The following is a 14,766-nucleotide window of genomic DNA, read 5'->3' on the forward strand; positions in this document are numbered from 1 at the left end:
GTAACCTTTAGGTCACCTCGACCTTTTTTGTTATATTTCTGAATATAAGAGAGCTATGATTTGATTTACATCATAAATTCAATGACAGACACAGATTGCTTTTTCTGTATGAGGAAACAATGCCTGCAGTCACCATGCATTTTCATGTATGCAGCTGTGACCCCGGCTCTTTCAGAAGCATGGCACAGCACTTTACTACATCAAACATGCATTTTAAAAGCATTTTCCTACCTGCTCTGAATTTAGATTTGAAAAGGCTGGTTGGAAGCCAAAAAAAAAAAAGGTTTTTAAAAAATTGCTCTTCAGAATCGAAGACCAAAAAAAAATTACATAGTTAATAATTCTTATAGAGAATCAGCTATATTAATATGGAAAAGTAAAACACTCACTGGGAAGAAAATTAAGGTGGCTTTAAGGACAAAGAAAATGGAACTTAATGGCTAACAAAGCTATGTACAGTATAATCCCACAAGAATCTATTTTATCCTTCTCACACCAGCTCCTAGAAGAAGGGGACTTAAATGTGATTTTCTACTTGACGTTTTTATAGCAGCATTTTTCTTTGTGTCTGTGGTAAAAATGAAGTAAAAAAATACACTTTCTTTGTCATGTCAGCTCTGTCGAGCTGCTAAAATGCCAATCGACTTTAATAAATGTATACATAAAAGAAAATGGTCCTCCTTTTCCTGTCCCAAACCATCCCTGATATTCTTATTTTGAGAACTAAGGTTTATGTTGGACTTCTCACAAAACCAGAATTCTTAAACCATTCAAGAACTGGTATAGACATATTTAGCTGAATTTTTCAGAGATATTTAATACTTTTCTGGCCTTATGAAATTCCTAATCAGAATGATTAGAAAACATCTGTATGAACTGAGTCATATAGGGATAGACATACTTGGCTGAATTTTTCTGAGATATTTAATACTTTTCTGGCCTTACGAAATCCTTAATCAGATTGCTCAGAAAACATATGTATGACCTGAGTCAAAAGTAAATCATTTTTCACAGTACCAGGAATATAATTAAATGATTAGAAGAATACAATTTGTTGAGACCATAAAATATGTAACCAATAGTTAAGCAGGTTTTAGCATGAAAGTTTCAAGTCACTGAAATTTAGAAAGCATATAAAATATGTATCTTGACTATAGTTACACATTAATAACTCTCTAAAAGTCGACTATATATGTATTTCTAATTACAAGCAAATCATTAACTCAAATAACTCCAAATGGTGTAAACCCTCAAAAAGTATTTTCTTTTTTCTGATAATGGAAGTCATCTGTGACCAGACTGAAGGACATGAAGATCCCAGTCTGTTAGTGCAACAAGAAGCTGACCCCAATTCCTAAGATCACCAAATCCATTCCCCAGAAAAAAAAAGTCCTCATTAAATAAATGTCTAAAGAGTGATTGGGAGGGAAGGCTATGTGAAAGCACAGAGGTCCAAAGATTTTGCATTTGTTCTTTTCCCCTTTAAGTGAACAAGAGTAATCTGGAACTCAGGAGAGAAAGCCACAGGAATCTTGAGAGTCAAAGCTAGATTTTGCAGTCAACCCAGCACTGACACCCCAACAAGCAAGCAATGACCTGCCAGACTAACCTTCAAAGCAAAAGTCAGTGAAAACTGAAATAAACACTCATCTGGAAATCTGATTGCAAATATGCATGAACTCCAGGAGACCTAAGTAATGCACAAACTGGGCTAAGAGTGAGTCCTCTGATGTTGGGAGGAAATGCTTGCACTTTATTCATGCTATATTTTGAAAGCAAGTATCTTGGCAAAAGCTAAATGATGTTATCTAAATATTAAATAAATACAAAGATGAGCCTGGAGTACTAGTCATTGACGCTTAACAACGGGAAGAAAAGCTCAGTAGGGACTTTAGCCATAGTAATGGACAAGAGAAGCCTATCACCTCGAAATCCCTTAAGAAAGAACTAAACTCTGAAGGGAAACTACAAGAGCAAGAGGAGAGCAGGTAGGATTTTAATCACAATAAAAGATTACAGGAAATTTTGAACTACATCCACTATTGAAGCACACAAGGTCCAAACAGAAGGATGGCATCATATATCCAAAAGACAGCAATACAACATATCAATTTTTAAATGGGACGGGGAAAAGGGAAGATAGCTCTGCCTTTTCATAAGCCTCCAAATCTGCCTATTTTCTCAAGGGAATGAGGGCAATAAGGGCCAAAAAAAGAGCATTAAAACTACTTGGTGGCAAATGCTCTATTTTCTGTTTTAAAAAATTTCAGGGTAAGGGGAATCCTCAAATCTTCTAGGTTATAGTTTTCCATTAAATTGCCACGTGGTCTTTTGTGAGGGGAAAGCAGAACTTATATTATAAAACTACAAAACTACAAAACTCTCCAAAAAGTCCTTCAAATCCCGTAGTCTCGAACCAATTGTCCCCACTCTAAACCAATGACCCTTTACTAATAAAAACAAAACTGTGAAGAGAAAACAATTCAAATTTTCTGTCTCATTCTCTATATATCTATTTAGGTATAGATATATAGATAAATATATATGCCTATCCTAACTTTTTGTTCCTTTTTAAAAGGGAAAAAAATATTCCTTTCTCTTAAGCCTAATTCCTCCATTTATATTCAATTTACTCCTTGGCACCAACCCTCTGTGACCTTGCTCCATCAATTATAATCTCTCTCCCACATCTTCATTCCCTCCTTTACTTATCTCCTTACTCAACTACAGTACAATTAGGAACTACTCTCATTAAGTCACTAGATTGTGAACCAACAATATAATTAGTAACCCCAAAGAAGTCAAAGACAAAAGGTGAAAAATTTAAACATATAAAAATATTTGTAGTGGCACTTTGATTTATAACAAATAAGTGAAAGCGTATTGCTTTATCAATTAGGGAATGGCTAAATAATTTATGATACATGAATATAATAGATTATTATAATGTAAGAAATTATGAAAGGAGTAGATTCAGAAAAATTTGGAAAGACTAATATCTGTATTAATATACAGAATGAAGGGGAAAGATTTAGAAAAATTTATATAGTGATTACAGTAATAAAAAGGAAAAACTTTCAATGACTTTAAGAAATGACCAATAAGATAATTATAGCTCCAGAAAACACATAATGAACATGCTTTCCCTAGGAATACAAAATGTAATATACATTTTAAGCAAATGTTTTGATTTGTTTTTGCTTGACTAACCTTATTTTTTTAGAAAGGAAAACTTTTACTAAGGGAAGAGGGTTTAGTGAGTGATATTAATGCAAAAAGAAAACAAAACAACACTAATAAAACGAAAAATACATGACAGGCATGGCAGTATTGGTACTCGTATATATGGGAAGAAGGTTGAAATTTTAAACTTAATGATTTGAAGAAACCTTACTTTTAAAATTTTTTAAATGAAAGATGAAATTACAACAAAAGTTTTCTTCATCACAAGACTGGTGAAAAAAAAATCTACTAACTTCAGGAAACAATAAACAGAAGAATTTGCAACTAGTCTCATGGCAATGTTCTTTGAGACATACAGGACCTCTAAGTGTATCAGGATAAACAACAGAAAAAAAAAAATCCCCTTCCAGAGAGTCCATGTGCTTAAAGTGATTTGAACTTTTTTCACCTAAAACTTTCAAGGGAGATGACCATATAATTAGATCCCTTTGAAGTACACTACAGGTATGCTTTTAAAAAAAAAGAAAGAAAAAGAAAAAAAATTTAAATTAAAATTTCAATTTATTAACTTGTTTCAGATGCAGGCTGAAAGAATGGGAAATACATCAACAGATCATTCACAATGTCAGTAAAGTCACTATTCTGTCACTTCTTCTGACGAGGAAACGAGATAGACTCAAGTAATTACTGAAATCAGAAATCCAAAGAGCATTTATCAGTTGACTATTTCAAGCAGCACTCCAAAATTGGTTCCCAAGTTTCTGCAAAAAGAATATGACTGATGTGCATCCCAACTTCCCAGAATTTAGCTAAAGTATATAATTCAAACTGGCTGTGGGATTAACATTCACAAAAGCAGCTTTCTTGTTTCCTAACTTAAAATAAGTCTGAAGTTGAGAGATACCTGAAATATATACAAGAACTACACATAGGGCCAAGATACTTGAAGGTAACTCTTCTTACCTATAGTATGACTCCTTTTTTACCTGTAATTATAATGTTTCACTTTTAAATAAAGTTTTATGGGTAATGGATGTACTCCAAAAGATAATATAATGAAGTTACTGACTTATAAAAGTCTATAAAGTAACCAAAAAAAAACAAAAAACAAAAAAACTTTGTTTTTTAAAAAAGTGCAGCAAATACAGAACTATGTTTAGAAGAATTGCATATGTTTAACCTATATTAGACTGCTTGTTATCTATGGGAGGGGATTGGTGAAGCATAAGAGAAAAATTTGAAACAGAAGATTTTGCAAAAGTCAGGAGGACCTGAGTTCAAATCTGGCACTTAACACTTCCTAGCTGTATGACCCTGGGAAAGTCACTTAACCCCAACTGCCTCAGCAAAAAAAAAAAAAAAAAAAAAAAGTGAATGTTGAAAATTATCTTTGCATGTAATTGGGAAAATAAAAGTTATTTTAAAAAAATAAGAAAAATCCAGGAAGAATAAGATTATGAAAAGAAAAGTCAACCAACTGAAAAACGATATCCAGAATCTTAAGAAAAAAAAACAACTTTTTGAAAATTAGAATTGGGCAAGTAGAACAAGGGGAACTTATAAGACACAAAGAAATAATAAAACAAAATATAAAGAATGGGGGGGGGGAAGAAGAGAATGTGGGAAAATAATTGATCTTGAGAACAGATCAAGAACAGAAAATATAAAAAAGTTAAAAAAATAAAACAGAAAATATAGAATAATAGGACTACCAGAAATCTATGACCAAAAAAAGAATCCTGACACAATAATGTAAGAAATAAAGAAAATTGTACTGAAATATTAGAACAAGAGGGAAAAGTAGATATAGAAAAAAAAATCCACAGATCATCATCTGAAAGAGATCCTAAGAGGGAAATCAACAAGAATATCATAACCAAATTTCCAAATGCAGATCAAGGAGAAAAAATTAAGAGCAACAAGAAAAAACAATTCAAATATAGTACAGCCACAATTAGAATTACCAAGACCTAGAAGCAGCTGCTCTAAAAGATCTCAGGGGGTTGTAGTCAAAAATATACCCGAGCAAAGTTAACCATAATCCCTGAATGGGGGGAGGGAGAGAGATATTCAGTGAATTGACTGATTTTCAGATTTTTATTGCAAAACGACCTGAACTTAATAGAAAATTACAATATCCAAGAAAAATATAAGATAAATGTCAAAGAATAATTACAAGGGACTTAATAAAAACAAAATTGTTTATTTTTTATATATGGAAATATAAACCACATGTCTAAGATTATCAATAATTGGTTAGTTCAGAAGGAAGATTGGGACAAAACTGAGTATGATTCTAAACAGCAGAGCTGTGTGGAAAAAGTTAAAAAGAGGAATTATCTCATACAAATGAGGTTCAGGTGGAAAAACTGATATAGAGGAAGTAAATAGGGGAAGAGAGTTGATGATTCTGGAACCCTACAATCACTGGAAATGGATTAAAAGGAATATATTATGTATATGTATCTATAATCTAGAAGGGTATAAAAATCTTCTAAATTTCTAAAGAAATAAGAGGGTAAGGGGATAGGAGAAAGGAGGGATTTTTGGAGTGGAACCTACTCACATCAAGTCTGGATTAAAGATAAAGTAACATATACCTTTAGAAGGGAATAAAAGTCTACTAAATTTAGAAAAAAATAAAAAGGTGAGGGAATAGGATGAAGGAGATGTAGAAGGGTGTATAGATTAACAGGAATGGGATAAAGAGGGAACAACATATATCCAGAAAGGTATAAAAGTATTCTAAATTCAGACTGAAACAAGAAGGCAAGGGGAGAGGGGAGAATAAGGGATTCTTAGAGGGTGGCTGGCTAAATAAGAGGTAGCAGGTAGACATAAAGTAAATGTCAGAAGGAATAGTAATAGTGTAAAGGTAAAAGCAAAGCAAAGGAGTGAGGAGGGATTGGAATAAGGTGAGAAGGAATGAAATAAACAGAAAGGAGGAAAATTTAGTAATTAGAGGAAAAACAAGTACTTTATAGCTTAGAATATGATTTGGATATATCAACCAATAATATAGAAACATATCTGAACTCAACAATAAAGATCAAGAAAAGAATTTATGTAAATAAACAGGAGTAGTGATCATAATTTAAGACAAAATTAAATCTAAAGTAGATTTAATCAAAAGAGAAAAATAGGGAAACATCACTATGTCAGCCATATCAGTCAATATTGTTTTAGACTTTTAAAAAATAACTACACAGTAAAAGGTTAGAATATTGCTGTAGTAGGAAATGATGAGCTCATGGATTTAGAAAAATAAGAAAAGATTTGGACTTAAAATACTATCCACATTCAGGGAAAGAGGGGACAAAAGTGTAATATAGCCTCACAGAGAAGTATACAAATATATGTGTGAATGATTATAGATATCTATATACATATATGTATATGTGTATGTATAAATATATCCTTGCTTAATTTTGGGGGGGGGAGGAAGAATAGGGAGGAGGAAAGGGGGTAAAAGGTGCACAGCAGAAAACAAAGAAAAATCTACAAGGAAGCAAAGAAAGGTGGACAGCTCTGAACACTTTTGGGGCATTTTATTATATCGGCTTTCTTGAAATAGAAATTTTCTGTTTCATATTTTGAATCTTTTCATGTTAAGCTGTAGACATGTGAATGCTTTTTTTTCTTATTTTGTATTTAAATTTTAAAAAACTGAAAATAAATAAAACTTTATTAAGCACCTATGATGTGCCAGGCACTGTGTATATCCTTTTAAAAAATAAACAAAAAGGTCATAGTTTCATATACAATCTTCTTTATTCATTGTCTACAGAAATATTTGTTGATGCTTAAGCTTATAATAAAGAAAGAACATTTGAAACAAAAAAAGTCTTCAATGGACATATAACGACCATCCTATTTTCTTTCCCCTGTCAAACATCTTCCATATGTATTTTATGGCCACTGCCTCCAGGCTCTCATCTTCTTAATCTTCTTAATCCTCAGCCATCTGCCTTCACCATCCCCACTGTACTGAAAGTGTCCTCTTAAACGATTGCCAACATTCTAGCAGATACCTAATCCAGAGGCCTCTTGTTGGGTCATCATTTACACTGACTTTGCAGAATTTAACCAAACCATCTCCTTCCTGGAACTCTTCACTTTCTGGGGTTTTTCTTTAATGATATACTACCCCAATTTTCTTCCTATCTTTCTAATTTCTTAAGTTTGACACATCCTCCCCAGCGTTATTTTTTTAATATATATATTTATTTATTGCTGAGGCAATTGGGGTTAAATGACTTGCCCAGGGTCACATAGCCAGGAAGTGTTAAGTGTCTGAGGCCAAATTTAAACTCAAGTCCTCCTGACTTCAGGACCAGTGCTCTATCCACTGCACCACCTAGGTGCCCCTTCCCCACCTTTTTAAATTTGTTCACCTAGGCAAAATTTTTGGTCCTCCATACTTGTTTCACTCTACCATCTCTCCTCCTTCAAAAATCAGATATCTATTTACATATTACACACCATAATCCCCATCCATAGAACAGATGATGCTGGTGAGCTGATATTATTCAACTCTGGGTGGCAATAACTCGAACTCAAGGAGCATTTCTAACATTTACACATTTCCTCTAAACAGCAGTAATACAAGTATTTTCCCCTTTTTTATAGAAGACTACTGTATCTCAAATAAGTTAAGCAGCTTACCCATGATGACATAGCTCATAAACATCAGAGATGGAATTGAAACACATCTCCTACATTCAAGGCAAAAATGTAATATCCATAGGAAGTCATTCAGATATTCCTTGATAATATTTCCAGTATAGAAAGTTCAGAGGGATCAGCATCTGAATGTCTCAGTTACTGAAAAAAAAAGGAATTTTGTCTTTGGTGGGCTAATGGGCTAGGTAACTTCCAAGTATTCTTTTCAAGGTTCTATGACTCTGAAATAATAGTACCATGGACAAAGATCAGGTCATTCCACTATTAACAGTTCATTGTTTATTAAAATAGCTCATTGTTGAGATGATTCAGGGCAGTTCCAATGATCTTGTGATGAAGAAAGCCATCTATATCAGAAAGAGAACTGTGAGACTGAGTGCAGATCACAACATTTTCACTTCTTTTGTTGTTCACTTGTATTTTATTTTCTTTCTCATTTTTTCTTTTTTGATGTTATTTTTCTTGTGCAGCAAGATAACTGTTCAAATATGTATACATATATTCAATTTAACATATTTTTAATATGTTTAACACATATTGGATTACTTGCCATCTAGCAGAAGGGGGAGAAAAGGGGAAAATCTGGAATAAAAGGTTTTGCAAGAGTCAGTGTTGAAAAATTATCCATGCATATGTTTTGAAAATAAAAACCTTTAATAAAAAATAAATAAAATAAAATAGTTCATTGTTTATTATCTGAATATGCCGCAAAGAGAAGTAGGAATCAGAAAATCAGCTGTGAAAGACTTGGCTACTCTGATCAAGACAATGATCTAAGACAATTCAAAGGGCCCATGATGAAAAAATTCTATCTATCTTCAGAGACAGAGAGACAGATAATATAATAATTATATGAACTCAATGAATAGTGAAGCATTTTTTACTTTCTTTATTTTTCTGGATTTCTTTGTTGTCTTTTGCAACATGGCTAACAGAATATATAATCAAAGTATTGCTTGTTATAACAATAGTAGTGTAAGGACAATAGGGAAAGAATTTAGAACTCAGAATTTTAAAAAATGAATTATTACATAAAAATTCTACATGTAATTGGGAAGAGTTTAATAAAATGCATAAAAATATATTTTTAGAAAAATAATTTAAAGAAAGTTCTTCCATAATAACCAGAACTGAAGAACAATTTATACAACAATAACACAATGATCAAACACAATTCCAAAGAATTCACGATAAAACATTCTATCCAGATAAGAGAATTAATGCACTGAGAGTGCAGACCAAAGACTTATTTTCGGGAGATGGGTGGTGGGGGAGGGAGTGGGGGAGTGATAGAAATGGGGATCCATAGCTAATGATAAAAATTGTTTTGCAAGACTTCACATATTTGTTATAGGTTTTGCTTTGTATACTTTCTCAATGGATGAGAGAAAGTAAAAAGGGAAGGGAGAGAATTTTGGAACTGAAAGTAAAATAAAATTTAACTTAAAAAAATAAAAAGGAAAAACAGAAAGTGAGTGCATCCTTATAGTAAACAAAAATCGACTTCCCTGAACCTATCCACTTACCCTTACTTATCCATTGATATAATACTGAACTTCATCCTTCTACATATATATTAAAATATTTAAAATGCTGCAATTAATCAACAAGCATATATTAAGCACATCAAACCTTGTCTAAGGTGAGAGATAGAAATAAAACTGTAAAACAATTCTTACTCAACAAGGTCTCTCATAAGTCTTTTTTTGCTGCAATTTAAATATTCCTATTTTGTTCAACTGTTTCTAAAAATAAATAAAAAATAAAAAAACCTGCTTAACTTCTTCTTTCCTAAAACCCTCTTTTGGATGGACTACTGCTCTCAAACTGTGGTATGTTTTAGATCAGAATACAATATTCCACATGTCATCTAACCAATACAAAACATATTCCTTTTTCTGAACATGAAAATCTATATAATATTAAAAGTATTTTTTTTTTTTTTTACAATCAGGACACACTGTAATCTTTTATTCAACTTGTCATCAACTAAAACCACTAAGGCTCTATTAAACTGCTAAGCTAGTTCTCCCCATTTTGTACTTCTACTATTGATTTTGAAAAATTTAAGTACAGAAGAAAGACTTTTAATACTTGTATCAACACAGTGACAAACCATAAGATCAAAAGAATGAAAATAAAACCTGATACTCATGTCCTGAAAAAGAGATAATTTACTTACTTTTCCAACATGGCAACTAGGAGGATTTGTCTTGCTACACTATGCTATGACTTATTTTTTAATTAATTTTTTTCAGTTGACAAAAATCTATCTTCTCTTTCTCTATGCCAAACTCTCCCTTGCCCACTGAGAAAAATAATAATAAAACCATCATTAAAAACATACAAAGTCATACAAAAAACTTTCCCACACTGGTCACATCTAAATATAATGCCTCAATCTATACTTTGGATCCATCACTTCTCTGTCCAGCAGGTGGGTAACATATTTAATGATGAGTCCTTGGGAATGATGACTGTTTATTATGCAGCTTTATTTATTTACTATATGAAGATTAAAGAGCCATTTAATTGATGAATTCTGATACCTCATTGCTCATTGTCCACTGAGCAGTGTGGCTTGATGTCTCTGGTGGACGCAACAGGTTCATTAATACTTAGGTAAGATTGTTTCAAAGGCAACCCCAGAGGGCCTTTAATAATAATCAACCCTACTCATGACTAATTTAATTTAGCAACCCAATCCCTCCCCTTAAGTAATTAAGGGAAAGGGGTAGGATGCTAAGATGTAAGGATAGTCAGAAACTTTAGGCTCTCCAAATTTCCTTCACAATAGGCAGAACAAAGCTTTAGAAAACCAGAAATAGCACAGGGTAAAGTAGTTATCCTCCTTGTGGTTATTTGTCCTTCATTAAGACATCAAGTTGATGATAATATTAGGACATGCAAGAGAGCTGTAATTAAGTAAGGGAGAGCTGTGCACCTAAGAAAATTTGAGATCCTTGGAAAAACAGGACTTAGAAGGGAAGAAGTTGAACCTGAGTGAAGTGCAAACACCTGCAGGACAACTAGGAGGAATCAATAAAAAGAACTCCTCAGCCTTAGAAACTTTCATGCAGCAGGCAGTGGGGTGACATTGTGACAGCTGAGCAGGAGACTCTCCACTGCTGAGAGACACCAAGCACAGCTGTGCTGGCCACACACATCCAGGGCTGCGCTACTGCTCCCTGGGAAAAGCAACTAGCACACACTCGGTGAGTGCAATAGCAGAGGGGCAAAGACATAACCAGCTGTGGGCACTTGGCAGGAGAGCAGTCCTTCCTTCCAATTCCTGGTTAGACAGACAGGACAGCTGTAGTCTGCAGCCACTTGAGGGATAACAGGGAGCAAGATCACTTACCTGGACAGTGTGGCTGGCGGCGCTGGCTGGGGCTTACAAGTGGAGAGAAGGGGGGAAGAGGGAGAGAGACCTTTAACAACTCAAAGTCTTTGGGGTATTTGTGACAAAAACATTTGAACTTAAGAGACATTTGGCATCAGAAATATAATGTGAACTAATATTAAAGATCAATTAAAAGGGACTCGATAATGTCAAATTGTTTACTTTGTATAAATGAAAATATCAACAATACTGTTATATTTATCATTATTTGGGCTGAGCTAGTAGGATGGGGCGATTCTAAAAAATAAAATTGTATAGGGAGAGCTAAAAAGGAGTAATAATCTCATACAAATAAAGATATAAAGGAAAAACATACAGAAGAAGGTAATGGGGAGGGCAAGTAGGGCTGGAAATTTTCACTGTGAATGGGTTAAAGAGGGAAGAACGTGTGTGTGTGTACACATATAAATTTATTTAGAATGATATAAAAATCTTTTAAATTCAGAAAAAATAAGAGGGTATGGGGATTGTGGAGGAGAGCATAAGGAAGGGATTTTTGGAGCACAAAGTAGCAGTTAGAAGTAAAGCAGAGGAGTGAAGAAGATAAGAGTAAATAGGATGAAAGGATAGTGAGGAAAATAGGAAGGAGTAAAATACACAGTTGTAGTTTAGAATGTGAATGAAATAAATTTGCCCATAAAACAGAAATACATAGTAGATTAAATATTTGAATTCAACAGTATGTTACTTTCAGGAAACATAAATATGAAAGATATACAAAGATGAAATAATAGACAGAAGCAGAATTTAGTATGTTAAAAAAAAAAAAAGTAGGGATAGTAATCATCTCAAAGTTAAAGTTAAAGACTTTATAATAATGAAAAATAGAAAAACTAGTGTTAGCAATATTATTCTATATTATTTTAGACCACGTAAAATACCTAGACAACATAGAGTATATGAGTATATGAACTGTATGAACATAAACATAAAAAAATTTTAATGCAAATAAATTCAGATCTAAATAACAATATTTATTGTGCATGGGCAGATAAAGCCATTATAATTTTTAAATGACAATTTTGCCTAACTTATTTATTCAATGTCATCACAATTACTAAAAAGTTATTTTACCGAGTTAGAAATAACAACAACAAAGTTCACTTGGGAAAACAAGAGGTTAGAAACTTCAGAGGAACCAGGGAAAAAGAAGAATCAGCAGTATCAGATCTTAAACTACATTATGAAGTAACAACACTGATTAAGTATAAAAAGAATAATTTCAATTATCTTAAATTTAAATTTTTCTTATGTAAATAAAACCTAAGTAGCCAAAAACAGAAGAAATACAGAAAATTGGTTTCAGACAATCTCGAAGACAGGATGTGGTTAGATTGGATTATTGCTGTAGTATAAAAATGATGAGTTGGTTGACTTAGAAAAATACAGAATGACATATGAAGGGAGAAATGGATGATCAGAGGAAATAAACATAGTACTAGCACATATCTGTGCATGAGTAAGTGTATGTTTATAGATACCTATGTACATGTACATGTATGCATTGTGTGTGTGTGTGTGTGTGTGTATGTGTTGTAGCCTTCTTTAGGCTGGTGGGGGAGGGGGGAAATAAAGTAAAAAATGTGCATAGTACAGAACAAAGGAAACCAAAAAGGAAGCGAGGCAAAGCTGGTCAATATTGTTTCCAATATAAGTTTTTCCTGAAATGGTCTGCTATGTATATGGCAATTTTGTTTATTTTTCTCATTTTGCATTTAAGTTTATAATTTTTAAAATTTACAAAAAAAAAAAAAAAGAGAAGAGGTTAGGAGGTACAATATACTAAATGTTTAAAAAAAAAAACTTTAGCAAGATGTTAGATGGTCACAAAATAAAAAAAAACAACCTTTAGGATTTTTAGCTGTCTCCCAGCTTAGAAAAAAAGGAAATTAATAAGAAGTCATGCTCAAGAAAGGGCAGAGGATTTACAGGGACAGCCTATGGAGAGAATTTTGGAAAAAATAAAAATGAGAAAAACGGAAAGGATGCAAGTCATTCTTTAATGGCAGTAGGACCATGGCAGCTGCTGATATCTACCACATCTACTATTTCCAAAAATATTGACCTCTATTTGTACAAAGAGAGAGATATCTGGTGTGTGATGATGTGTTTTATAAAGAGGACTTGATCCGACAGCAAAAGCATTAAGAGAAAAAAAAATCTAACAAAGGAATCTCTGCTCCACTGCCATATTACTTCCTCTTAATTTTGATTTTTTTAAAAATCTTATTAAATAAAACATTACCTGGACTTCATATTATTTTTCATAAATACCTATGGCTAATCACATTCTTATATTGTCTAGCGTTCCTTTGTGGCAAGAATGTGAAATAGGAGTTACATTAAAAACAAGGGGCTGCTACCAGCCCACTGTTAAAGGGTGCTGCCTCTACAACCAAGAACTTAAGAAAAGCCATATCATAACAATAATTCTAAGGCCAGAACTTTTACAAATGTAAATAATAAAATTTCCTACCTTCACTATGGACCCAAAACCTGAGAATAATCAGATGTCACATGCTACTTCCTCTGCCCTAACAAACCAATCCCATCCTATCTGTGAGATTATCCTGTGAAGTTTTTCCCCCATTTTTGAATATCTGAAAAGATATTCAAATATATTTTTAGAGGGAGATGGATCAGTTGAGGGAGAGAAAAGGCAACTCCCTACTAACCTTCCTGACTTTTCTTAATCCTCCCAAAGACTCATTAAAAGAGCAAAAGTTTGTGAAGGAAATCAAAAATGCAGGTGTGCATAAATATAGGGATTGGGAATTCAATGTAATGGTTTTTAGTCATCTCCCAGAGTTCTTTTTCTGGGCATAGCTAGTTCAGTTCATCACTGCTCCATTAGAAATGATTTGGTTGATCTCGTTGCTGAGCTAATTGTACAATATTTCAGAGTCTGATTCTTTTTGTACAGCAAAATAACGTTTTGGTCATGTATACTTATTGTGTATCTAAGTTATATTTTAATATATTTAACATCTACTGGTCATCCTGCCATCTGGGGGAGGAGGTGGGGGGGTAAGAGGTGAAAAACTGGAACAAGAGGTTTGGCAATTGTTAATGCTGTAAAGTTACCCATGTATATATCCAGTAAATAAAAGGCTATTAAATAAAAAAAAATTTAAAAAAAAAAAAAGAGCAAAAGTTGCCACTGCTGGTCATCTTCCACTCCTTGATATTGTCTCTAGGTTTTCAGGAAAACCACAGCTCTCTTACCAAACTGTTCTGTCTCTCTCCTTTTTGCCAGATCTCCACCCGAGCCACCCCCTGTAACCATAAGTATCTCACAGAGCTATCCTGGGCCCTCTTCTCCCTCTATGCTATTTCACTTAGTGATCTCATCAGCTCCCGTGGCTTTAATTATGACGGCTCCATTGATGATTCTCAAACTAAACTCTCTTGTTCTAACCTCTCTGCTGACCTCCAATCTCCAAATGTTTCTTAGCTATCCAGTGGACATCTTAAATTCAGCACGTACAAGATTTTCC

The 14,766-nt window shown here is 33.3% G+C and overlaps 1 protein-coding gene across 6 annotated transcripts in view; it reads right to left on the bottom strand.

The window, feature by feature from the left end:
• Nucleotides 1-14,766, bottom strand: part of FOCAD (focadhesin) — a 352,199-nt gene that overhangs the window by 278,065 nt on the left and 59,368 nt on the right. Inside the window, exon 1 of one of the 6 annotated variants that reach the window (XM_031969061.1) lies at nucleotides 7,849-8,004. The exons of the other annotated variants lie outside the window; for them this stretch is intronic. Coding sequence (XP_031824921.1) covers nucleotides 7,849-7,895 — 47 coding nt within the window. The 5' untranslated portion in view covers nucleotides 7,896-8,004. Of the gene's footprint in view, nucleotides 1-7,848; nucleotides 8,005-14,766 lie in introns of those variants that run through there. 6 annotated transcript variants of the gene reach the window in all.

The sequence above is a fragment of the Sarcophilus harrisii genome, chromosome 1 (genome assembly GCF_902635505.1).
Source record: "Sarcophilus harrisii chromosome 1, mSarHar1.11, whole genome shotgun sequence".
NCBI classification, from domain to species: domain Eukaryota; kingdom Metazoa; phylum Chordata; class Mammalia; order Dasyuromorphia; family Dasyuridae; genus Sarcophilus; species Sarcophilus harrisii.